Source organism: Apteryx mantelli, chromosome 21 (genome assembly GCF_036417845.1).
Source record: "Apteryx mantelli isolate bAptMan1 chromosome 21, bAptMan1.hap1, whole genome shotgun sequence".
Lineage (NCBI taxonomy): Eukaryota > Metazoa > Chordata > Aves > Apterygiformes > Apterygidae > Apteryx > Apteryx mantelli.
The window spans coordinates 12,912,383-12,938,764 of NC_089998.1; the positions used below are offsets into that span (position 1 = coordinate 12,912,383).

A 26,382-nucleotide genomic window follows, 5' to 3' on the forward strand; every position below is an offset into this window, starting at 1 on the left:
ATGCAGATTATGTCACAGGTAGCCAATCATTGCACCGATCACGCACGCAGCGGTCATGCCTTGTACCTTGCTACTTGTTTAGAAAAGCTGTCTTGCCCTTAACCTTGGTTCCCACTGGCTTCTGCTAGTTTATCTGTACTTTCTCAGGATGTATCATTCCCAGCTGCACCAGTGTCCTTGGGTACGTTTGTCTGAGGCTCCTGTTGCTTGCTACTTGCAACTTTCCACCAGTTTAACCCTGTCATGACCCTCCACACAGCAGTGTCTCTAAGCCTCATCGCCTGAATTTTAAGGTCACCCTCCCTCCTAGTGAGGAACACTACAATATGAGTGATGTCCCACAGATGTTTATACAGCACGTTATTGTGGCCAATCAATAAACTAGTGCAAGAACAACCAAAGCGATATGCACAGCTGCAAACTTTCCACACTGGAAAATTGAACCATCTGGGATTGCTTCTTTCAGAGCCATGCAGCAACACACCTCTTTTCTAACTTTGGGAGCATCACCCTATCCCTTCTGTTCATGCACTGAACTTGCTTCCCTAAGGGCGATGGGCCAATGTACAGGAGTGAGTATCACTGCCCACCATTCCTGAGATGCCATTGAATCACAAGGTAGTTCGATCAGCTTTTTGCACTCCTCCTTCTTTGCTTTCGTCTTCCTGGGCTCACTTCTCATGTCCTGCTCTCCTCCTTTGGGCCTCATGGACTCTGTGCTTCCTTCAGGTGTTACCTCCTGCAGAGTCAAAATAGAAATTTGTCCCTTCCAAGAGCTGGTAGAGCTGGTTTCCCACCTGCTTCTGCATGCAGGATGGCACAGAGTTAACTCACAGAAGTTAAAAAAATCCTTACTGATCCATCACATAGTGCCCAGGACAGATTTTTCCAGGATGTGGGCTCGGCTAGGGCCTTTCTCCACTGCAATATTACCTTGAGCAGGGGCATTAATTCCCAAAGACACATTTATGCCCATGCAAACTCTAGTGCGGACAGGTTCTTGCCAGCAAGCATGCTCCTGCCAGAGAAGCTGTGTCCACACTGGACTACTCTTGCAAGCAAGATTCTGTGTGCAAAGCCCCACATACACACAAAGCCTAGGAGAGATTCTCACAGGGCTGATCAGACTAGAGATGTGATGATATGGGAATTCATAACCTACTTATATACAACTTCTTCTTGACATAGCTACCATACAGAGAAGGGCTCTTGGCTGTAGGAAAAGGTTTGATAAACGTTTCTTGTAGTCCCATGTTCCCTGTTTGAAGTATGTGGGACATAAGAGAATGGCTGCTATTCATCACGATACATCCCATGTTATACAGGGCATTGGTAGCCCTTTTTCATCACTAGAGATGCTGACTCAAAAACAGGACATTGCCAAATGTCTTTCCTCTCCTGTGAGAGCCACTGAACTGGTCTGGCTAAGGGCCAAGGGAATTCCTCTGTTTTTTTATGTACTCCCAGGAGAACTGCATAACAAGTGACAGCTCCAAGGCCCAAAGCACTGCTTGGGTTAAATGACACTTTGTCCAGGGCTCTGGGGCTGTCTGCCACTCATCTAGAGTCTGGATTGCAACCCAGCACAGTAGATGTAGGTTAGCCTCACTCCCTGCTGGCACATGCTGGCTGGGAGAAGCAGGGTGATGGAGGAAGAGGTGGGGGAGGTTTGCGAGTGTTGGAGACCACACCTGCGCTGTCCATGGAGATGTGTTAGCTGCTGTGTGTTGAAACTGTTGCAGAGAACCAGATGCTCTGGCTTTGCTTCTAAGCTGCAATTTCTTACTGATGCGTTAGGGCTGATTCTGCCAGGAACTGAGCTCCCACTCAAATAAGGGGGAGGTGCAGCACTCCATTTGTTCAGGGCTCTTCAGTGCCCTGCTGGCCTTGCCTTCTTTCATGTAAAATACTGTGTCTGTCTGCACACAGCCATCTTGGTTAGTGAGCTCGTGTGCACCCCAGATCAGTGGGAGCCTTCTGACTCTAACACCTTTCAGCCTGCCCTTTGGGCTACAGGAGGGGCTTGAAGATCATCTGTAGGCTGGGACACAGTCCCTGTGTGTTTGCTTACCTGCTGTGTATTTACCAAGAGCTAAGGAGAGCTGGACAAGGCAGGAGGAGTCACACAGCCAAGGAGATGCTGTTCCCCTACCTGAAGCAGAGAGAAGCCTTTCAGGGCAGTCATGGGACTGTTGGGCAACATATGTGTCCTGGTGGTGCCAAGTCTCATGGGAAAAGTTTTGTGAGGGTGCAGGTATGATGACAGAGTGCAGGTGCTGATGGAATGCAGCTCTGCATTCCAGAGGGGATGGCCCCCTTGGGGACCTGCCAGTTTATGATCCCGCTCCCAGTCTGTGACTCAGGTTAGCCACTGCCATGCCTACTCTGTTGATGCTACTGGCTAGGGAGATGCTGACCTGCCACCCAGCAGTTAGATCAAGCAGGGCAGAGGGATCCAGACTCTGTGGAGAGAGGAGCCTGAGGGGGGAGACGGGGACTGAGGTTGAAAAGGTAGAGCTGAAGATGTCAAGCTGAAAATCCCCCAGGTTGGGAGAACTGAGAGAGAGAGAGGGTGTCCCTGTCCCTAGACTGCAAAGAGCCTCCTATAACACCAGCCATGCATTGCAGACTGACTTCAAGCCCTTGTTAGGACATGAGAGAAACCCCACCTTGAGAAGTCCCATGCCCATTCATGAGACTTACATTTCAAAACTGACCTTGCAAACACAGTGGTGCTGAGCGGGGGGCTGTGGCTGTTCTTGCAGGTTGAAGGAAAAATGGAGCACAAAGCCAAGGCTGTGGCAGTTCTCCTGGCAGCCACCTGTGTCTTCAGCATCATTGCCCTCATACTGACTGTCGTAAATGTGAAGGATGTATTTCTGCCTCCCAGCACCAAGGTAGGGTCCTTGGGAAGAACTCAGCTACCAGCTCTCAATTTGATGCCAGCTCCCCCTTGGTAAGGCCAGTTCTTCTGCAAACTTCAGGCAGGCTGTGTGGTTTGTCACCAAGATGGGGATAAACACCCATCTAGGCTGGCATGCCCAGTGCACACGAGCAGAGTTTTGTTTCTGTGACTGGTCTTACAGCACATACAGCCTTTTCATCACAGAGCACCAAGGAGCCTTCCCTGCTAGCTGGAAGGGGTTGTGATGGAGCCATGTCTGTGATATAGCTGGTGGCTGCAATGCCACAGCTCTTTCTCCTGCTGTGGTGACTCTCTTCCCTCAGCAGTCAGGTTTTCCCTGCCCACCAGGGCTCCTGGAGCTCTCCTAGTTCCGTGGCCAGATAAAGCTGGCCTTAGCCATTCTTTCCCTCCAATGCGGGCAGTCCAGCACATGAGTCTCCAGATCTGGTCTGCATGCCTTAATGCCCCGTTCCTTTTGCTTCCCTGCAGTATGGCCTGGTGTTTGATGCCGGCTCCACGCACACATCTCTCTACATCTACCAGTGGTCAGCAGACAAGGAGAACGGCACAGGCATTGTCAGCCAGGTGGAGGCCTGTGCTGTGCCCGGTCAGTGTGCTCGAACGTGTCCATCCCTGTCCCCCCGCCTCCCCTTGACTTAGATGCATTGGGGCTGGCTGGCCCCAGTGACAGCAGTGGCTGTCCCAACATGCCAGGGCTTGGAGCTCCATGGGCTGGTGGCTGAGAGGAGCTAGTCTGATAGGCTGCCTCTCCTGCTTGCTACACACACACTGAAGGCAAGTTGGCTGGTTCTCAGCCAGAGGGGCATTTGTTTCTATCACAAAGATGCTCTCTGGCTTTGGTACAGGGTCTGGTCTGTTTGGAAGAAAGGACCAGGCTAGCGAGGGTGGGTAGGGAGAGCCAGATGACGCATGGAGCTGGGCTGGGACTAGTAGATGCCAGTGAGCTAGGCCAGAGGTGCTTGGGCAGAGAGGTAAGAGGGCTTAGAGCTTGCCTCGACATCAAATCAAGGCTCTGAGGCTATTGTGTGCCAGTTACTGGTTAACTGTGCTCTGAAGCAAAGGTCTGGGAGAGGGCAAAGGGTAAGAGAGGGAGCGCTTGGGCTAATGGCATTATTGGCATGCAAAGTTCTGGGGAAGGTAAATAGTGATATTTCCATTCCAGAGCCTGTCCCCAGCCAGCACAGGACCTTGCTGAAAGCTCAGGTCTGGCACTGGCCTCTAAAAATAGAACGAGTTTGTCTGAGTTTACTTGAACAGAGGGCACCTCTGTGTGTACTGACTCTGCACGTCCTCCTGGCAGGACAAACAAGAGTCTTCCCCTTCCCTTGGGGAAATAAGGAGCTGCCCATTTATGGACCAAGTCTTGCAGGACCAGTGGGCCATGTCCATACTCTACAGACACCCTGGATTACGCACGTGCTTAGCATCAGAAGATAGTCACACTGTGGTTCTCTCCCACCTTTGAAAACAGGAGCTTGGCATCAGCTCTTTCAGTGTGCCATGGCCTTGCCGAGCATGCTGCCTCCAGGCTGACTGGCTCTGAGCAGTGCCCTTCTAGGGACAACCTTGGCAATCTTGGCACCACTGGCCCAGGCACTCAGGGAAAATTTCCTGCTGGCTTTCTGGCTCTGTGGGTGAAGTGTCTGTCCTCTGCCCCTCCTCGGTTGAGCTGAGTGTGCTCCCTCATGGGAGGTCATGTTTCAGGACCTGGCATCTCCAGCTACGCAGACAACCCTGCTCTGGCTGGAGCCAGCCTGAAGCCCTGCCTAGACAAGGCCATGATGATCGTCCCAGCAAAGCTGCAGCGGGAGACTCCCACCTACCTCGGGGCTACAGCGGGCATGCGGCTGCTGAGGTACCTGGCATTGCCCCACGAGCCTGGGCACCTCTGCAGGCCCTTCCCTACCACACGCTTTTGGTGACCATCACAGCCGACGTAGGGGGCTGGGGCTGGTGTGCTGGTGTGCAGGGGCTGCTGCCCCATCGGGGGGGGCCATGCCATGGTGGTGGGCAGAGCATCTGTTTCTGCAGTCAGGCCATGGTGGCAGGCAGAGCATCCATTTCTACAGTCCGCCCACAGTTTCCAACAGAGCTGGCTTGGCATGCCCTCAGGGAAGCCCCACAGGCTGGCAGTGGTCCAAGAGAAGGAGGAGAGGAACCTTCTGGGCTAGACAGGGCACACATGCTCGCACAAAGCCAGCAGGTAGCGATTTTAGGAAGACTCCCAATCCACCAGCTTTGTGACCCTGATTTGGTGGCTTGAGGGCAGAGCCAGCCCTCGGGCAGGGAAGTGGACGGGTGGAAGGGGCAGAACCTCTCTCTGGTCAGTCCCACTCCTCTGCAGAAGACACCAGCCCTTTCCTGCGAGCACTGCTCTGAACACATGCCGGCAACTGCCTCGTCCACCACATGGCATCTCTCTCCTTCCCTCGGCAGGGAGCAGAACAGCACAAAAGCTGACCAGGTCTTTGCCGAGGTCGCCAAGGCCATTCGCCAGTACCCTGTGGACTTCCGTGGAGCTCAGATCCTCACAGGGAACGAGGAGGGCTCCTTTGGCTGGATCACTGTCAACTACCTGCTGGAGACACTCATCAAGGTTCGGGCCTGGGGGAAGCAGAGTACCCATGCCCATCTCAGCTAGAGCCAGATTTCTGTAGAGCCAGAGGGGAGAAACATGTCGTTTTAAGGCACTAGTCTCCCAAACAAATGCAGCCTGCTGTGAACTGCACCTTTGGCTCCACTGGTGTCGTTAACAGGGCCAAGGGCAGGAGGGTCTTTGTGTCCCGCTCAGCCTGGCCCTGCCCTCACCACTTGACTCTGAGGTGATTTTGGTAACAAAGGGGCGCAGCAATGTCAGACCGCACCAGATCCTGCAAACGGAGCAAAGAAAGGGGCTTCTCCAATACCCTTTGCCTCCCTTAAGGTCGCTGGATCCAAGCCGACGTGCAGCAGCGAAGGGGCCAGATCTCAGTGCTACACTGAGGCCTGTGTGGGTGTGGGAGGACATGGGCTGCAAGGGGTGAAGCAGGGATCTGGACCATGGAAGGTTTCTCGGGGGCTTCCAAACCCACAAAGCCCTGACTGAAAGGACAGGGACGGCGATTTTCTGCATTTCAGACTAACACGTGCTCTCTTGTGGGGCTAGTTTTCCTTTGCAGAGAAATGGGAACGTCCACAGGCCACGGAGGTGCTGGGAGCTCTGGACCTTGGAGGTGCCTCCACACAAATAACCTTCCAGCCTGGAGGTACCATCGAGGACAAAAACACCTCCGTCCTCTTCAGGCTATACGGCACCAACTACTCGCTCTACACCCACAGCTATCTCTGCTACGGGCAGACGCAGGCCTTGAAGAGGCTGCTGGCGGCTCTCCGTGAGGTACTAGAGATGTGGCCAGCCCCTACTGACTTCCTCAGGCATTGGTTACAAGGATCTGCTCAACCACTTCCCATGTTCGTGAAGAATGCCTTCCAGAAATGGTAGACGTGCCTGCCTGTGGAGAAAGGGTTACGGAATTTGGAAGTTGTCATGAATTCAAAAGCCTAGCTCAGATGTTCTCTCATGAACTCAAAAATGCTCTCCCTTGGGTAGAAGGACACAGTTCTCTGCCAGCGCTCCCTTCTCCCCAGAATTTGTTTTTGTGAGGACATTTTTCATCACAAAACCAAATTGTTTCCTGAGCCCAGCGGTAGCCTCTGGTTCTTCCCTATCCCCACAGACACGGGCATGAAGTGTTCCCTGGCAGGGGTGGTTTCCAGGGTACCAGCTCCACTGAAACTAGAGTGGTCTCAAAAGCCACCAAGTCCTCCGCTGCACAAGAGGTGACTTGTTTGCTCCTGGTAAAACATAGGGGAGGAAAGGCCACACTGTGCTAAATGGCTTGCTTTGCTCCCCGTGCTCCCTGGCGTTTTGTAGTGTATCTCCTCTTCCCGAGCCTGTGCTCTTGCTGGCCAGTCCTTGGAGGTCACACTGACCTGACAGCCCTACGCAACATCCAGGGAGGAGAGGTCAGGGAATCCAGGCACCTGATTTGGCAGTGCCTGGCTAGGACTATCTAGTCTCCAATGATTGCACCCCTAAATAAGCGAGGAGGTGTGGCAGGGGGCTGAGCCCCTGCACAGCTCAGTGCAGAGATGATAGGGAGTCCTCAGTGGAGATGGGCCAACAGCAGCACTCCCTGAAGCTGGGATGCTACAGCAGGGGAGAAAGGGAGAACTCTCCTGCTGTGGGCAGGTTAAAGTCCTGCAAAGGATGAATCCCGCTACCCCCCACATCCTCCTGGGCTCCAGATCTTGCTTTTTGGCAGGGTCTAAGCACAGGATGGGCTGTGGAGGAAGCGTCTGGCTGCCATCCCAAGCCAAGCACTGCTAACAGCTCCCGCTCTCTCTAGGGCAGCTCTTCTCCCCTGCGGATATTGCACCCCTGCTACCCTAAGGGATACCAGGAGAACACCACCACAGCAGCCCTCTACGACAGTCCCTGTGTCCCCACGCCGAGCACACCCAGCACTGCAGAGGCCCTCACGGTGACAGGGACAGGAGACCCAGTAGCGTGCAGGGCCGCCATCCAGAAACTCTTCAACTTCACCTGTGGAGCCCACAGGACGTGTGGGTTCAACGGCATTTATCAGCCCCCTGTGCGGGGGCAGTTCTTTGTAAGGAGGCCTCCATTCATGTGGTTGTGGCACTGGGAGGGCAGGGGCTGGGAGCTTCCTCTTCCACTGTTTGTGGGAGAGCAGGGGAGAGAGGGGACCCCAGAGCTGGTCCCGTCTGCAAAACTCTCCTCGTAAGCTGGGAGATGGCTTCCACTTCCTGCAATGTCTGAACCATACCTGAGGAAAACGGAAAGATCTTGTCCCCACGGGACATGTCTGAGCTTGCTGGGCTCCCAAACACAAACAGCAGTTCCTAGTCTTTGGAAGATCCTTAAGCATGTGCTGGATGCAGAACCCTGGGAATACCTGGGACTCTGTCTCCTGGCTAAACAAGACCCTGGATCAGGCTAGGATTTGGCCCAAGAAGTAGCACTGATATGCTCTGCAGCTAGCTCAGCCAGCCCTCCTCCTGTCTTGTGCCCTGTTATCTCACTCCTCTAAGGCAGAGATGGCAATGCTGACCCCAACCCAGAGGGGCTGCAAAGAGGCCTTCTTTTGGATAAGAAGGGAGATGTAGTTTTTGTCATACTTGGTAGCTTTTACAGCCTTCTGTTATTCCCTAGGCCTTTTCTGGGTTCTATTATACCTTCAACTTCCTGAACCTGACTGGCCAACAGTCTCTAGGCTATGTCAACTCCACGATCTGGGCCTTCTGCAACAACACCTGGAAAGAGGTAAGAGCACTGTGAAGAGCAGCTAGGAGCCTTGTACCTGTCCAGGCCCGATATTCTGGGCTTAGGAGGGCAGGAGAGCTTCGACGAGCCACCTCCTAGGGTGACTAGGGGTGGAAGGAGCATTCCAGCAGCTCCAGCTTGGAAAGAGCGTGCTGCTGAAGAGGTTCTTGGTACTGGTGTCCCTGCTTCAGTAATGGGGTTGTTCAAGAGCAATGCTTGGGATGCCCAGGAAGAATACACCATGCTGTTCCCTGGGGCAGGGAGGGCTTCTGAGCATCTGTTTTATTCCTCATCACATTGTGTCTTCCAATGGCCCTCACAGCTGGTGGAGAACTTCCCACAGGACAAGGAACGCCTGCACATGTACTGCTCCACTGCTGTTTACATCCTGACACTGCTACTTGAAGGCTACAAGTTTGATGAGCATACATGGAGCAGCATCCATTTCAGCAGAAGGGTAAAAGCCCTGAAGGGCAGTGGGAGTTGGGGGAGGCAGCTGCTGGCTGCATCCTTCCCCTGGCAAGAGGAGGAAGAGGTGTTCAAGAGAAGCATCCCTGGAGTCCACTGGGCTAGAAATGTGTCCCTGCCTCATGCCTGCCATCTAGTGATCCTAGCACAGCATCACTTCTACTTGTCCCAAAGCCTCTGATACCTACTCTTTTCTCATTTATTCGGGTGAGGACACAAGATAATTTTAACGGGATCGGAGAAGGGCAGAGCAAGATTTAGTAACTTTGATCTCTGATACAGGGCAGAACTGATATGAGTGTACAAGAGGGGATGGTGGCCCCCTGACCCATTTGCACCAGAATATAATGAAACCAAAGGATCATGGAGGTGGAAAGTTCCAAACCAAAATCACATGCAGGTCACAGAGGGCACATCTGGCCCACAGCAGTCACCCATGTTCAGCTCCCTTTTAGTCCTTGGGGAAGGTAAAACAGCCAAAGCTCTGTGTAACTGGCGCTGGTAAGATCAGGTTTGCAACAGCCAGGTCCATATGTGAAATCACAGCTGGGGCAGCTCTTGGGAGAGGTGCCTGTCAGTCCCTTGCGCCAAAGCTGTCAGTACTTGGGAAAGGCACTTCTTGATGTCCCCTTCTGCTCTTGTCTCAGGCAGCAAACACGGACATCGGCTGGACTCTGGGTTTCATGCTGAACCTCACCAACATGATCCCCACAGAGGCTCTGGTGTACGTCAAGGGGCAGCAGCCTGGTCTCTGGGCAAGTGCCATCTTCTTCATTGTGCTGACCACTGTGGTGGGCTTGGTGGCCATTTTCCTCCAGTGTTTCTGGAAATCCAAGTAGCTCCCTGGATCCTGGCTAGGAGAGCCCTGCCCACCGGAACAGGCAGGAAGAAGTGGTATGAGAGAAGGTGGAAAAGGATGAGGGCATAAGACCCTCTACATTGCTCAGGAGGTCTGATTGGGTCATCTCTGTGAATACCTCAAAGATGGCAAAGGCAACTCGAGCTCTCTACGTCCCTCCAAGAGGAGAAGACTCCTGACTCCAGAAACTTCTTCAATCTGGCTGACAAAGACTGAGATTTGGTGGCTGGAAGATGAAGCCAGATAAATTCAAACTAGAAATAAAATCCTTTTTCTTTTTCAAATCTGGAGGTTGCTAGCCATTGAGGTTTCCAGCCTAGCACACAGACAGTTTCTATCCCTTGGCAATTCCAGTCCTGTTGAGATGCTCTCCCACAAGGTGTCCCACAGCTCTGTAAGAAGGTACAGGTGAGGTGCGGGGATGGTGGGAGAAGTTCTGCAGCTGCAAGGTGCCAGAAGCAGATCGGTAAGTGCAGCTAGCCTGTGTTGCTTCACAACCATCCTGTCTGAACTTGAGTCGGGCTCTGCAGTGCTGGAAAGCAAAGCCAAATTTGCCTGCAGAGAGCCATCCAGAGCCATGGGAGGGAATCAGTGCTGGCAAACAGTGGTGGCCAGCAAAACTGTCATGAGGCCCCCAGCCCGGCACTGCTCTGAGGATAGGGGTGACCTTTTCTGTATCTTGCCCTGTGCACGGGAATAGACACCTTGAATTGAACCAAGATCCATTTCTTTCCCTTTTTTGAATATGTGACAGACTATCTTCCCAAGGATGGACTGTCAGCTGTCTTTAAAATCTTTACTGGCATATTTCAGCAGAAAAATATAATCAGCAGTTGATTTAAGAGCTGCCAACACTGGTCCAGGGTTTATTTTATATTCAGGCTACATAGCCCAGCTTAATCAGACACTAAATCCACAGCAGGTTCCACCTCCAGGCACTTGAGTATTTTATTTAAAACAGCCCAGCCCAGCCCAGCTCAGCAGGAGGAACCAGACAATCATTTCTCCCCAGCCCCTCCAAGCGACTGCCTCTGCCAGAGCCCAGGGCCCCTGTGAGCAGGAGTGTTTCCACAGCTTCCTCTTCTCCATGCTGCAAGACTGCTGCTCACACGGGATGGGGCAGTAAAATCCAGACAGGACTTTCCAAGGACTTCAAAAAAGAACCAAAGGCATCTGGGCACAGAAGTGACAAGTGCCCTTTGCTCTCTTGCAGATCCACAGGGTATTTGCTGTGATGATACATGGAGCTGATACATGGTGGGCCTAACCGCTGATGTCACCCCATATACCCCACTGCAAACCAGTTACAGAAGGCTTTCAAAAGAGAGCAGCAGCTTGCTCTCTGGTGCAAATAAGAATACATGGCACAGGGGCACAGGGAACTGGGTCTGCCTGCTGCTCACAGATGGCTATGCTCAGCCCCATTAGAGTGAGGCTCAGCCTCCCCAGCCTGAACTTGAGCAGGAGAGGGAGAGGTGGTAAACTCCATTTAGAGGAACCTCTTCCCACCCATTAGTCTGAACTCTTGAAGTCTAGGTGGGCTCCTCTGGTTGCTGCATGGGCATTTCCTGTAGCCAAATACCAAATCCTTCACTCTTCTCTCTGCCCCATACAAACATATCTTTGACTGTAAGAACAGAGGTAAAAATGCCAAGTCTTGGAACAGGCTGTAGAAAACGCTGCCAGACTGCTGGAACTGACCCCATGGGATCCATAGGTGGGGGGACATCTCCTGTCCAGTGTAGCCAGCTTCATCAGAGTGCCTTGATGGGCTGGCTGTGGCCAGAATGAGCTGGCACTAGTGTCTCTGACCCATGGGAGGCAGGACTGATGGCAGTGGGCTCTCTGTGTAGTCTGGCAGGAATAGGTCCCTGTTGCCTATAGGGATGTAGTACCACAACCAGACCGAGTTGCAAAGCATTTGGGGAAGATGCCAGTCTTGCCATTGCAGTGTCCTTCAAGCCAGTCCTCGTTCACTGGGAAAATAAAAAAGAGCAGCATGAGCCCTGGTCCATATGAGCAGGGTTAATGAATTTTCATGGCTGCAGTTCAACTCTGGGCAAAAAACAGTGCAAGCCTGCACATCTTGAAGGCTCAACCCTGAAACAGCACTGCAGAGAGGCCATCTACTTCTCAGTGTCCCCGCTCCCTTCCTGCAACAGACTCCGAAAGCTTTGCCCAGTACAGCCCTGTGGACAGGCCTAGAGGGCTACCTTCAGAGAGAATGTCCAGTGTGTCTCCTTTACTGAACTCCAGGTCCCCTGGCCCCTGCGCAAGGTAACCATGCTGAGCCAGCATCCTGTAGAGGACCGGTCTGCCTGAGCGGGAATCCGAGCCCTACAGGAGAAAGGCGGTGTAGAGATTGCAAGGCAAAGCAGAGACTAGATTAGGGTTCAGCCCAGCATAAAAGCATGTCACAGCCCACATACCTCGCACCAGAGTGTCAGCCTGCCATCTGCCAACTGTTGCCATATCTTCCCCAGATCTTCCTCTCTCAGAACTGCAACCAGTTCTTTGCTGTCCGAATGCCTGCAGCTGCAATGATTCATTGAGATGGCTCAAATCATCTGACTTAAAGCCAAACTTAGAGGCAATTCTAGCACTCTAAAACCTTGAGTCTTACAAAGCCCCCTTTGTAAACCAACTCTGAGCTTGTCACTGTGGCTCTCTGCATGCTCACTGGGCAGATATGGCCCTGTCAGGGAGAAATTCATGTGCCTGGACACTTAACTTGAGGATAAGATCCTAAATTCTCTTGACTACACTGACTGCATTCCCCCAGGGATGTTATAGTCAGGGACACCTCATGCCAGGACTAATTCACACTTATATCTGACTCCCAAATTGCCCTGTGTTGATCCTAATGTATTTTAAAAGCTGAGCTGAGCTGGAGAAAATCAGATATACATCAGCTGCATCTGTATAGAGTTTTTCTTTGTGTTCACTCCTGTTTCTCTACCATTGAGCAGCTTCCCGGGAAGATCCTTTGGGTCTCCAGAATCTCCCTGGCCCGTCATAGGCTGCAGGCTTCAGTGCATGCACTGAGAGCATGGATGTCCCCCAGACCATTCCACAGCGTACCTCAACTTCCCTTGCTCTGCTTGCTGGCTGAACTTCTCCCTCAGCAGAGCCCGCAGCTCTGGCAGAGACGGCACCTCGCCTGCTCTCAGCGCTATGGTGCAGTCACAGTGGACTCTCAGTACAATGGGTCTGTCTGCGCTGGATAAAGCTTCTTCTCGCGCCAGTGGGATCTGTTGAGAAATACGGCACAGTGGACAATCTGGTTATTCAGGACTCTCTCTCATATTGAGAGAGGTGACACAGACATGAATCTCTCAGCTCAATGCTACCACATAACAATATTGCAGTGTCAAAATGCAGATCTGAATTTCAGAGGAGGAACAACATGGTGGGTCAAAGCCCAGGATCTAATGTTCCTATTGTGACCCCAGGAAGCCTGTCTCTTAGTTGGATGGCACAGACCCCTCCCAAATCCATACAAGCCTTTAACTATACAAGCAGGGCCCCAGTTCTTCTAGTCAGCTGGAAAGATTTCTGCTTAAAGTACAGATGACAAAAGATGACTCCAAAATCACTAGAGATGTGTGGCAAAGACAAAGGCAGCAGGGCTGATGGAGATCTGCAGCTGACAGTGACACAGAAAGGTGTTGTCCCCATGTGGGGGGATTCCAGTGATTTTGGGGCAGCTCAGGAATTTTGGAGGGTCTGGCTAGGAATTCCCCTTGCAGTTTGTACAACTTTGTTTTTTTTTAGGCTGTGGCAGCTTTACTTTGTGAAACTTTTGGTTTGTGAAACACCTCACCTTGAAGTCCATCTGGGAAACATCATCATTTGCAGAAGCATTTTCTCCTTCAGGAGATTCTGCAGAACAGAAAAAAACAAAACAAAACAAAACACATAAACTGTGCATGCAGAAATCATAGACACCAAACAACTATTTTGCAACCTGCTAGCATACAGGCAGCCACTGCTGCAGCAAGCAGCCAGCCTCCCCACACACCCCTAAAGCAGTGGGGTTTTGGCACAGCAATTTCACATAATACCCATTGACATCCTTGGCACAGGGGCTACCTGGCTTTCGTTTCACATGGAGACGGCTGGGAGGCACCTTGGCAGGAGGGAGGGGAATCCCATTGCTGATCTTCTGCAACAGAATAACACAGCAAAGCATTAAGCAGAAGACACTGGAAATTGGGCAAGGCCACTGTTCAGGACAGAGGCTGCAGCAGGTTATAATGTTCTGAGTGTAGCTCTGGACAGAGCACTGGGGAGACCAGCTCATTAACCGACTGGATGAAGTAGAGCCGTCAGGTTCTTAAGGGTTTCTGAAGCTCTCGTGTCTATTGTGTAGCAGGTAGTGATGAGTGGGTTGATGGGTCGCTTTGCTACCTGGCCTCCTGCCCCTTCCTGGGTTGCTGCTGGAGCAGAAGGGCTGCTCACACTGCACTGAAGGCTCTTTTCACCATCTCCCAGCTCTGCTGGCTCATCTGATTGAGCTTAGGCTGGTTCACAGGAAGACACCAGCAGAGCAAAGACCCAGGCAAAGGCCTGTCTCCATGCAGCAAATGCACAAGTGAGTGCCACAGCCAGAGATTCATTTGGAGGAGAAAATGACAGCAATATCAGAAGAGCTGTGTGCTTCAAAGACTCTCCCAACCACCATACTGGGGTCTGAGTCACGCCTTGGCTGCTTTGCATTCAGATGGTAAGGGTCAGGATCATGTGTAGGCATGTCTATGGGGTAGAAGGGAGATGAAGGAAGTTTTCCTAAGTGAAAGGTGAGAGTTCAGGGCTTAAGCACATGGCCTCTAAGCAAGAAGCTGTGCTTGTTTAGGATTTACTGTCCCACTCCAAGAGTGAACACTTCTCACCCGCTTCTGTGCTAAATCTGTGCTAAATCTGGTCACTCTGCAGACGTCACAGGAGGAGGCTGGAAGCCACACGACTGTGTGCCTCAAGTCCTCAAATTCATCACTGTGTTTCAGTGGCTCAGCAAGTTAGAGTGGGTCAGAAGAGCCATGGCAGCTGCTCATGTTTGTGTGATCCATCAGCCCACAGCAAATAAAAGATAACAATACCTAGGCCAGCCTGAAATGAAAGCCACTGTGCCTTGGACAGGTGTCTAAGCCCTTAGATTTTGCTGGAAAGAGATCAGAAGCTCAGAAAAAATACGCATTTTTCCTGCTCTTAACTTTTCTCTTCCAGTTCAAAAAGCACTTGGTTTTTGCTCAAGGTGAAACAGTGTGTTAATATCACACAGTTATCCTATCTTGTGATAATCTTACAAATAAACGTCCTGAATGTATTTCTTGGCCCTTTCCTCTTCCTCTAGTTACAAGGTTGGCATCTCACCCATTTTTCCGTCTTTGGGGCAGGAGCAGGCTCCAGGAGAGAGGTTGGTATATGCAGCTTCTGCAGAACACAAAGCAGAGCAGAATATGAGACAAGAGCTGGCTGTGATGGTAGATGCAGCCCCTAGTTTGCCCAATGCCATCTTGCTTTGCACCACTTCTGTCCTTGCAAAACACTACTCCCTTCTCACCCTGTTGAAATATGAATGTGCCCACGTAGGGCCCAGTGGAGGGCAGGGTAACCAAGGATAAGGACTGTGGTTTGCATTCAGTAATTGCTGAACAAATTCCGACGGCACTTTTGCATCTTTTTCTGCAGAAAGCAATGTTAGTAATTGAGTGGCTGCAGTGTAACAGATCAAACATCCACTGAGCCCACCAGCCAGCTCCTAGAATGGATGCTTAGGGAGAGAGTAATAAGGATGTTGAGGGGTACTAGCCCAGTAACATTTTGCGTCTTCTGGCAATCACTGGTTTAGAACTATTAATATCAACTGACGATTGTGAGTAATTACAGTTGTTTTTTTTCCAGTGTGCATTATTTTACATTTATTGACTTCGAATTTCATCTGACACTTTAGTGACCAGTCAACTAGTATATTCAAATCCTTCCGTAACTTTTCACTGTTAGCTTCAAACCTGAGTATTTTGAATGATTTGATATTGTCCTAGACCATTGTTTCCTTATGCACTCGCTTTACAAGATGACTTAGGAATACATGGAATGCTTTAGGTCACAGCAGAGTCTCTGTGGTGACATCCTTTCTTTAAAAAAACTGTTCATTTATGCCTGTCCTTTATTTTATTTCTACCTGTTAATCTATTATCAGTCCTCAGAGGACTACCTCTCTATTTCCAGTACCTCAGGATGTTTTTTGAGTATTTTTGTGAAGAATCTTTTGACAGTTTTTTTGGGGAAATATGCAGATAATATATTCACTGACCTAACCCAGATGTGCACTGACTCTTTCAACAAACTTAACTAAGTTTGTAAGGAATGGCTTCTCTCAACAAAAGACTCTCCCACATTGTCATATTTATCTGTTTCTATGCAATCTATTTATACTATAGTTCCACTAACACACTAAACTAAAGTTGTCAGCTGACAAAAGTTGTAGCTGACTAAAGATGTCAGACTTGCTGGGCTGCAGCTCCTTGGATCTTCCCTGGAGCCCTTTATAAAACCTTCCCGCACAGCTGAAACCTTTCCCAAACCTTCCCAAAGTTAATTTAACAGAGATATTTCACACCAAGTAAGGACCAAGCTGTCTCCTCCTTCAGCTCTGTTAGAGCTCTCAGGTGACAAGTACTGCTGTAAACTGTGGTCCCTGCTTAGGTCTGTAAGCCCATCTGATTCCACCATAGGCTCCTGTATGGTGGAGAGCACAAGTGCCTGCAGAAGTGCCCTTGTGGATTGATGGAGCTAAAGAGGTGAATGGGAGAAGCTGGCGGGAGCCATGTATCAGAGACACCTATGGCTAGCAATTAATCTGTGGAAATGAGCTCGTGAACACATCCCTTGCTCTGCAGTGCTATGGATAGGTCTCAAAGGCACATACTCAGAAGGCTGCAGTGAGCTCCTGCTTACAGGCAGAGGTTTGGTCTCTCTTGGTTGGGAGGTGCTGGGAAGTCCATCCTTTTGCCTTACCTGTCCATCATGTATGGCTGTAGCCCAGCCATCTGCTCCTTTAGTCAGCACAAAGACCAGACTGTTGGCTTTCACTGCTAACTTTTCTGAGTCCTCAGGGTAATAATGGGACAAAACCCGATAGTAGCCTGATTCACGGTCTCTAGAAAGAATGGGAATAAAAGTACCTTTAGTAACTTTGGAGTTCTGATACTGGGACGACTTTTATCCAAAACATTGCACTGAAGTAAAATGGCATGTGTCAAAACTTTAAGATGGCAGGAAACTTTGATTTCCATTGTTACTCTTTTGTTCCAACTGTGAACCAAGGGAGCTTGAAGAACACTCAGATTTCCCAAATGCAACTGCCACATTTCCATTGTGCTAATAAACATCTTCCAGATCAAAACAATGATTAAAATTTAGCCTTGAAGAACTGTTGGCACAATATTATCAAAACAAATCACGTTCATGTTTTTTGAACCAGGGTTGAATTTGGCTTAGCAAGGCAGGGTTCGTAGCCAGCACTTGGAAGCTTTGTCCTGGGAACTAGAATTGGACAGCTGAGCACCCTCTGCTGCTGAGCTGGGCAGGAGTCACAATCCCATTTCCCAGCCATGTCACGATTATTATCTATTTCCCAGGACCATTGAACTGACTCCTGCAGACTGCTCTGAGATTTTTGCATTAGAGATGCTACTATCTGCAAAACTCTTGTTAGCTGCAGCATCTCTTGCAGCCACACAAGCCTTTTGCACATTCAGCATTCTCTCCATCAAGGGTGAGAGGTGGGTGTGGATCACATAGGGTCTTCAAAACAAAGATATCAGAGGACAAAACATGACTTTCTGAACAGAAATAGTGAGAGAAGAGTGAGACCAGGGCAGAACTAGTCACTTACCGCAGAGCATTGGCACTGGGTTCGTAAAAGCCCTGTTTCTGTGGGAGGAACAACAGCATCTATTTTAGAACAGTATGTGACTGAGCAAAAGTGCCACCTTATTTATTGTCTCTCTGAAGAGGAGGGAGCTCTTCCCCTTTTGACCAGATTTGTCACACCATAACCTCCAGGCTGCTGCTCCACGCTTTACCAGGATGTACTTTCCATTTCTCCCACTCCCTCTTTATCCCACTAGGTAGAGAGTAACGAAGTCTTTCCTCCCTACTCTTTGCTCTAGGTAACCCATATTACACTGCAAGTCACCCATGTTTATGCTGACAAATTTACTAAATTGCTTTGCAAATATATGTGGAGTACAGCAGAGGCTCCACTGCTGCTTTAGCACGGTGAGGAGACAAACATGCATCTTCTAAGGGATGGAGACTCACATCGTTGCCTGAGTCCCCTCCAGCCAATATTGAAGCACCCCAGCTGGCTTTGAAAGACCCCATGGTATCTGGTCTGATACGGGGCTTCACAGGCAGAAAGTGCACTTTTTTTTCAGTGATGCATTCTTACCCTGATGGTGTCAGGATTTGAGGAACTACATGGAGCTTTATGACAGCAGCATGATATTGCTGTGTATTCTTCCTTTCACAGCTATGTCCTGCTCACCTGAGGCCTAAGAGGTTCGAAGCCAATGTATTCATCATTGGGAATGATAGAGGAGATCACCTGCCGGAAGACAAATTAATGACTGAATCCAAGCTGCATGAAGAGACAGCAGGGCCCTCTCAAACTTCCTGCAAGACTAGCCACTCAGACTCATTTCCTTCTGACCTCTCTAGTGGTCAGGCATAAAGCAGATCCTTGCGTATCATGAAAAGTGCAGAGATGGATCCCCAAAACAACTTCAACTGCCCTCGTCCCTGTTTTCCCAAGCAAGTTCTGCAAAAAGTATGAGTTATTCTCCCTTCCCTTTACTCATATAAGAGTTCTCTGGCCTGTGACATTTATGCCATGTGCCATGGCCACAGAAGGGATCAGAGAAATTCTCTCTTGACTTGTTTTTAACTACACGACAAAAGATTTGTCCCCCAAGTACATGTCTGTCACACTGGGAATGCAATAGTGAGTAAGAGTGGGCTAGAGGAATCTGCTCCTCTTGAAAATGTAATTGTCAGCAAAATGACAATCACAAGGTTCCCTAAGTACATGCTTTGCTTTTTCAGACTTACAGTGACTAAGATGGGGAAGGTTTTTTAGCAGCAATGTGCAGTTTTGATAGAAGAGGGCACAATTCTAACAAATCTCATCTTGTGTTTCCCAGATGCCCTGACCAGCTGAAAGCCCTGAGAGTGTTGCTTTGGGGTCTCTACCAACGCAGGGACTGATGAAGTGGCCAGCAGTAATGCTCTCTGGAGATGTCGGAGGCTGTGATTTTAATCTGCTTGTTGTTAATCCTAGTCATCATGTGCCTCACAAGTTTTTCTACTCTATGTTTGACTTTCCTGTAGATAAGATGATGTTACCTTTTACCTTGGGTTTACCCAGGAAATCTTTTGAAACCAGCTCTTCAACTTCCTTCTTTCGTGGTCTGAAAAATTCCCCAAGCGGAACCTGCATGGGCTCTAAAAACAGATGGTCCTAGGGTATGGAAAGAAGATCAAGGAAAAGCCATCAATTAATATTAAATTACCATCAGTGAAAAGCAGGTACTACTTCCCTACGTGTATGAAATCAGCTCCAGGGAGGCATTAGGGCAAAAATTATGGCTGTGAACTTGAAAAATGACACTTGGATTTAACAAGCATATGCAAACCAAAAGCACGGAGGCCACTGCTCAGTGTTGAGTCACAGGCTGACTCTGTTGACATTGGATGGGTGGTAAGGGAGGGCAGTGAAATAAAGTTTCTTAAACAAATCTCTGATCAGTTTTTCTAGTTGATTTTGAATGTTGTTGTTCAGTCAGTCTGTGCACCCACAGAGTAGCATCCAATAGCAGAAATAAATAATACACTGACACAAAGGACAAAGGTGGTGCTAGAAGAGATTATCAGATTACAAAAAGCCATTGTCCTTTAGAAAGGATGCAAATAAGATAAGGAAGTGTGGAGGTAGCAAAATAATGACTCTTCCAGGGCAAGTAAATTAGAGAACTGTAAGTTGCTTCTGATCAAACAAGAGTGGAGGTACATTCAGTCTAATGGGAAACTGTTATTTAGAACCAGCCCCAGAAGGTAGAGTATCACATCCTCTGTATATATATATATCCATCCTTTCTATTCAAAATGGCTTAGACTCTGTCACTAAGAGACCATGCAGGTGGGTAGGCAGGAAGGCCTGAACATATAACAATTGGCACATTTTTATCTTAGATTTTTTAACTTGAGCCCAAAGCACCCCCAGAAACAGCCTGTAGAGGTAGTCTTACCTGCACCTGCTCAAGGGCCAGGTCCAGGATCGCTGTTCTTCCTTCAGGTCTCCACACAAGAGCCTTTTCTAAGGTAACTCTAGCTTCCTGCCACTGCCTCAGCCGGCACTGCGCTGCTGCAGTGCTGTACAGCACCTAGAACCAGTGAGGAGGGAGCAGAACCATCTGGCTCTTAACTCAGAGGGCTGAGACCGAGTGGAAATCCAACCCAGCCTACTGCACTCAGCAACCTAGGCAAGAGGGACCAGGTACTGAAACACCAGGCCAGAAAGGCCAGAAAGGATTTCCTTGGCAAGCTGCATGGTTTTCTCTCCATATGCAACTAGGTAATATTTTTTTCCTGTGCAAAGTCACTCTGACTCTCTCTCACTGCAGAATAACCTAACTGAAATTGCTCCGCTTTGCAGTGGGGTGTGAATGTGCAAATCGTGAGCTGCAGCTTGCTACCCTTTAGCAGCTTATAAGCATGTTCCTTGCTGATGTGCAAGGTGCAGGAGCATTACAGACTGGGTGTGGGTATCCTTGGGTAGGAAAACTCCTCTTCTTGTCACTGCCCAACAGTTAGTGTATAGAAGTAGCCCAACAGATTGCCCTGTTAGATTTCTTGTTACCTTATATGATACGGTTCTTGGCTTGCAAGTTGCTTTAAAATATTTGGATGTAAACAGTGCTTGAAACAGAGATGCAGATAACAAGATGCTTTTCCTTCACTCATTCATCATGCTACTAGAATATTGCTGTTTCTGGGTAGAATGGCCCTGCTGAACATCTACTGGAACTGTGGAGATGCTCCCCGTTGGAGAAGCAAGGCACCTGCCACTCAAGCCTCCGAGAGGCAGCAGCTCCCCCTGAGCTCAGAAGCACTGCCCATGAGAGTGGCAAAAAACCTGTGGATTTTGGAACCATATGCCACATCTCCTCTCCCTTGAGAGGATCACATGCAGCATATCAGAGGCCATGCATGGAGAAATCTGATGGCACAGTTCTCTAGAAAGATTTTATTTGCATATTAAAAAAAAAAAAAAGAGAGAGAGAGAGAGAGAGAGAGAGAGAGCCACAGCTAGATCTGAGTAGAATGAGATACAGTTGAATCAGGAGGCAGATTCTGAGTCCAGAGTGTCAGCACAGTGAGAGCACATATTCTGGTAATGTCTACAGCATGTGGAGGGAGGAGCTGTTTATTCATACCAAGGAAGGTCCTGATTCCCTCAAGAGGCACTTTGGGCACTTTTGCAGCCTGGTATTCTTCAAGGGGAACCCATTGTTTCCAAGGGTGTGTGAGCTGACAGAAAGGAGTGCTGGGGACATTCATGTTGCTCAAAGGCACTGAAACTTTTAAAAGCAATCAGGTTCAAGTGAAAACCACAAATGTCAAGCAGAACTTCTTCCTGCCAGGTATAAGGAACACAAAAATTGAACAAATCTGAATGACAAGTTCTTGGGCACGCTTGGTTTGAGATACACAATGACTCTTCACTCTTGTAGAAGTGAAGGATTAAATACCTTTTCCTGTATCTGCTTTTCAGTCCACATACATAGACTCAGGACAGAGAAGAAATGAAACTTACAGTCACGCACTTCTATAAAAAACACTGCATTTTTACAAAAATATTTACAATCTATTCAGGCTTAGGTCTTTTTTGAACAGGATGTGTCAGGATCAGTCCATGGAACAGTGTAAGAGCTAGAGACTGAAGTGCTGCAGAAGTGATAAGTATCATCAAGCAGCTTGAAGCCCAGTGTGTAAGGTTAGACCCAGAGGTAATATTAAGACCAGCGTCTATAGTCGGAAAAACAGGCTTTCATGCACATGAGCTTCATCATAAACAAATTAAGCCTCAATTATAAACAAATTATGTTCCCACCTGTCTATACTTCAAGCTATTTCTGCTTTTAGAGCAGAAGAGTTCACAAAATGTACATGTGTACTTACACAGGTAAGCTAAAAAATACATCCCTATGCAAGGAGCTGTACAACCACTCAGAACAATTTTAATTTTCAAACTATGAGTAATTTGCTACAACTTTTCAAAGATCCTTTAAAAAAAAGAGCTGCAAGCAGAAATTTACTTTTGTTCTAATGTACTGTCCTGAAAAGCAGTTAGGTTAATAGCACCTATTGCTGAAAACCTGATGAATACCTCCAACAGAGGGGAAGGACTACCGAGACACAGAGTGACCCTTACCTCCCATGCATTGAGTATGTGTCTCAGCCCCAGCTGCTTGTAATCGATGAACAGATTCTTTCTTAGATGAGTGAAGGCCATACGATAGTCAGAGAGAGCTTCTTCGTACCTACAACACAGAGATGACATTGAGAATGAAAACATGAATAGACTCTAATTAGGAAGACCAAGAATCAAACTAGCAAAGAAAATCATTCCCTTTTCAATAGCCTGGATTAGGAAAGCTTCACTGGAGACACGTCTGTAATCTTGTGACCACAAAAAATTCCCTGTCCTCTCTTCATTGGTGTTTAGTACAAAATGAATGTGGTTTGTGTCTCCTCTGGGATTACCTGCACTATTTTACTGTTTGGGATGAATGACGGTTTTTGGTACCTGAAGTGCAGTCACAATTCCAAGAAGGAGAAAGTGCAAAGAACCAGGATTAACAAATCCTGTGAACTTTAGGCAGTGATCCCTCCCCAGCTCACTGCTGGCAACTTTGTCCTAGCAGACATCTGAGGGGAAATGAAGTGATGGCTGCATAACCCTTGCTGACAGCGAGTAGTAAACACACATGAATGGTCACAGCAATACTAGCAGAAATCTAGAGACACTCTAAGGAAACAAATGAGTTTGAATTTACACCAGTTTTTCTTGGGGAAGAATTTGATTCAGCTCCCAAAAAGATAACAAATTCTCCCTCAGCTGGGAAGGGATGCACTAAGGCCCTCTGTTATGCAGGGCAACTGAAATCAGAAGTAGTTCCCACTGAGGTCGCGAGTGGTGAAATAAAGGGTCCAGGAAGGACTGTACAGCATCCACTTGGCCAAGAAGCTAGCCAACACCATCAAGAGAAACTGCCCAGGTGCCCACTTGAACACAGGTAGGTGGGGAGCAGCATCCGGCAGGGCATAGTCAGGAAAAGGAGCTGTGGGATGTTAGTGACCATCACCTCCTGGAGCAGGTCTGCTGCCCTGATCTACTGCCCAGCATGCGTGCCCTGGGGGTGGCATGCTTCGGTTTTGCCAGCCTCAGCACAGCACTGAAAACCCAGCTCCAGGGTGCGGACCGGGACTTCACCATCCCTGCCCAAAGCCTCTGCGCTGGGCACAAACATCACTCAGACTTGGCAGGCTGCTAGTGCAGAGCTGCTCACTTTAATTCACTCCCAGAAATCAGGATACTCATTTTGTGAAATTAAGGTCTAGAAAATACAGAAAAAAAATAACAGGAAAGAGAATAACTGAACTTAAGAAGTGAAGAGACTTGTGAAATCCTCCACCCACCTCTATGTGCAGGATGTCACTGTGGTCTAATTCTAGGAAAAATGAGGAATCAACCCAGTGACACTAATGGAGCAATCCCAGTGTTAAATCAGTGAGACTGAGATCAGGCCACATAATCCACTCTCAGCAGAGAGCGAGTGTCAGACACCCCCGGCAAACTGCATTTTTAGGAAGTCCTGGCTCATGTGTAACATGTAAAGACACACCAACCAATTTAATTATATTTTTCATTCCCAAAGAAAAAGTGAATGGCAACATAAACTGCCAGCCTCACATGCAGCAGTGACTTCTTCCTCCTTGTGTACAGGATAATAATGTCACATATTAGTCTGCCACTCCTGAGGTCCCAGAGTTGTGTAACTCATATCTTCTTAGTTCTCCTCTGTAAATGGGAGATAACACTGGCCAACCTGTGACGTGGCTTGCAAGGTCAAACTGGACCTTATAAACCATTTAAGATCACTGGAAGAAGTGAATTTTAGGAAGATAAATTATTACTGAAAAAACAAAGAATGAAATGGGTAAGTACTTCACTTACATTTCTAACTGCAGACGGACAAACCCTCTTTGAAAGAAGCCAACAGCTAGAGAATTGTCCTTGGTAACTGTTTTATCAAACGCCTAAGGAGAAAAACACAGACACATCCCAAAGATCAGTTAAGATCACTACTGGAGTCAGTGGCTGCCACACGTACACAGCCTGCACAGCCATCCACACCCCATCTCCACTTGCACTCTGAGCGGGGAGCTGAGGCCAACTGCCCCCTCAGAGCTGTTCAGACACCCTCCGGTGTGGCTGTGCTACACACGCAGTCTCGCACAAGGCACGGACTTACACTGATGTCACTGCGTGGCTTTAGAAAGGGCTCATGGTAAGCCAGTTTGGACTAGCAAACTTGGGGCTGCAATTCAGGTGTGAGGGGAAAAGGCAGCTCTGAGTGTACAAACCAGAAGAGGTGACATGAGCTGAGCTTCAGTTTTTTAATGATTCCTGGGAAAACAGAACGTAAACAAGCGAGCCTCATTTGCCATCCAGGATCTTGTAATCTGAAGACCCAGTAGCCTGGAGGAGAGTTTGCCCTCACACTCTGAACAACCTCTTTCTGTCCTGTCGAGCCTCGCTGACCTACGGGAATAATTACGTCGAGCCCGTCAGGCTGGAGAGGGCTGTTTGAAACAGCCTGTGGCGATAAGTATGCAAAAAGATGCAAGTGAGAAAACTGAAGGATTTTGCACCGTGCACCTACAATCAATATTCCTGGTCCAGTTTGCAGGCTAAATTCAGGCAAGTATCAGCAAAGCTGATAACAGTTCATGGCAGCTGGGTCAAGGTAACACCGTGCCAGGGAAATTTCCTTAGCATCTTTTCTGAGAAAGATGGGTGGCTGCATTCTTTCAGTTGTCATTACAAGCAGAAAGTGTTCAGATGACGAATCAAGCCTGAAACCCTGGACTTTCTTTACAGTGCCTAGATGGGCTGTACTACACCAGTGAAAAATAGACTGCAGGAGATCAGGGAGTGACTGTGCCTCTCGCTGGGGTGACGGCTGTGTTCTCTGGTGACTCAGCCAGCACACCTTATTTTAACAGTCTGCTTTATTATGTTATAAAAGAGAAAAGAAGAAAAATCAGCCGTTGATCTAGGAGGAAGTATTGCTGAGCTTCTTCCCAGTCAGTATATGTCGGTCAGGGCTAAAAAAAAGGCTCTGGGCACCACCCTAGGGACATCTCTGCCACGCCACTCTGCTGGGAGGCCCTGGGGGCTGGTCTCACTTTCCAAAAGGCAGTGATTTTTCCAGCATAGCTGTTTCTTTCTGGAGGTCTTGAAAATTCACACAGGATTATCTGGGGGCACACACGGCTGCAGTGCTCCGTATTTTATATCCGCACCATCCACTCCATCACCACCTACATTTATGCTATTAGCCAGACATTTAGAACAAGAAACCCTGGATTTGGGTTTGAGAGAGATTTCTCAGAAAAGTCTATTTTTATGGCATTATCCCCTCAAAAAACACAAGGAAAGTAGTGTCACATACTACAGAGCCCCCAGACCATTTCTCAACTGGAATTTCAAGCCCTGTAAAGTCCGCTCATTGCCGTACAGCTCTGTCTCCCAGCTGGTCCATGCAACAGTAGCACTGAAAAAAAACCACCCAGCACATGTTATCAGCCCAGATTTCCACACTCTAGCCTGAATTTGCCTCCCTGTTTCCCCTTTCAGCCAAAAGAAACGCAAAGCGAAAAACATCATGCTGGCGATTTTTACTGCCTGCACTTTCCTGTTCTGTGCTCACCTGCAGAGCCTGCTCCAGGTTCCCTGTTATGAGGTGCACGCAGCCTATGTTGAAATAAATCCGAGAAGGGGGGTCCTCGAGGCTGGAGAAGATTCTCAAGGCGGCGTCCCAGTCTCCGCTGTCGGCCGCCAGCACGCCTTCGTGCCAGCTCCTCACCAGGTCTCGGTACGCCATCGTCCTCCAGCAGGCGCAGGAGGAACAGGTTCTTCCCTGGCCCCGCGAGGCTTCTCCTTGGCTGCCGGCCGGAGCCTCGCCTGCAGCCCCAGCGACGGCGCTGCCTTGCGCGGGGAGCCTGGCTAACCAGGAAGCGGAGCAGCCGCGAGATTCCCTTCGTTCCTCAGAGGTTAACGACTCCCTCGACGGAGGAAGGCACAAACGAGGAGGTGCGTCCCGCTGCCGCAGAGGCGAGCGGCCGGGCCTTGGACCCTGAAAGGCTGTAAGCCCTGTTGTAAGCCGGCCAGCAGGGTGGTGAGGGGGATCCCGATGGGCCCAGCGTTGTTTGGGGGAGAAAGGCGAGATGAGACATGATAAACCAGAGAATACTATCTCGTTTGGCCCGTGAAAGTGAAGGGCAACCAGTTGAAAAGTCATCAGGAGAAATTCCCTGGCAGTACAGTGAACAACAATGTGTGAAACACATGCAAGATTGGCAGAGCCCATCAGTTTTTTTTTTTTTTTTTTAATTTATCCTCATGGCCATATTCTGATGCACGTTAGCTGTGCTAAATACGGTAGGCGT

The 26,382-nt window shown here is 49.0% G+C and overlaps 2 protein-coding genes across 4 annotated transcripts; one reads left to right on the forward strand and one right to left on the reverse strand.

The window, feature by feature from the left end:
- The first annotated feature begins 2,777 nt into the window (after positions 1-2,777).
- Positions 2,778-10,413, forward strand: ENTPD8 (ectonucleoside triphosphate diphosphohydrolase 8). Its single transcript, XM_013954447.2, has 9 exons — positions 2,778-2,897; positions 3,395-3,512; positions 4,631-4,781; positions 5,363-5,522; positions 6,072-6,302; positions 7,315-7,578; positions 8,142-8,252; positions 8,575-8,709; positions 9,368-10,413. The coding sequence occupies exons 1-9, from the start codon at positions 2,778-2,780 to the stop codon at positions 9,557-9,559; spliced, it is 1,482 nt and encodes a 493-aa protein (XP_013809901.1). The 3' UTR covers positions 9,560-10,413.
- Positions 10,414-10,509: 96 nt separating this feature from the next.
- NOXA1 (NADPH oxidase activator 1) lies at positions 10,510-26,306 on the reverse strand. 3 transcript variants are annotated; one of them, XM_067308977.1, is made up of 15 exons: positions 25,644-26,306; positions 23,885-23,967; positions 22,079-22,187; positions 19,893-20,027; positions 18,998-19,105; positions 18,134-18,193; positions 17,480-17,517; positions 16,600-16,741; positions 14,953-15,012; positions 13,672-13,744; positions 13,403-13,461; positions 12,661-12,830; positions 12,009-12,114; positions 11,793-11,916; positions 10,510-11,555 (listed from the first exon to the last, which is right to left on the reverse strand). In XM_067308977.1, the coding sequence occupies exons 1-15, from the start codon at positions 26,301-26,303 to the stop codon at positions 11,458-11,460; spliced, it is 2,025 nt and encodes a 674-aa protein (XP_067165078.1). In that variant the 5' UTR covers positions 26,304-26,306; the 3' UTR covers positions 10,510-11,457. The 3 variants fall into 3 exon arrangements, with proteins under 3 accessions (XP_067165078.1, XP_067165079.1, XP_067165080.1); XM_067308978.1 differs by lacking the exon at positions 19,893-20,027; XM_067308979.1 differs by lacking the exon at positions 11,793-11,916 and having other exon boundaries at positions 11,510-11,555.
- Between the last annotated feature and the right edge of the window lie 76 nt (positions 26,307-26,382).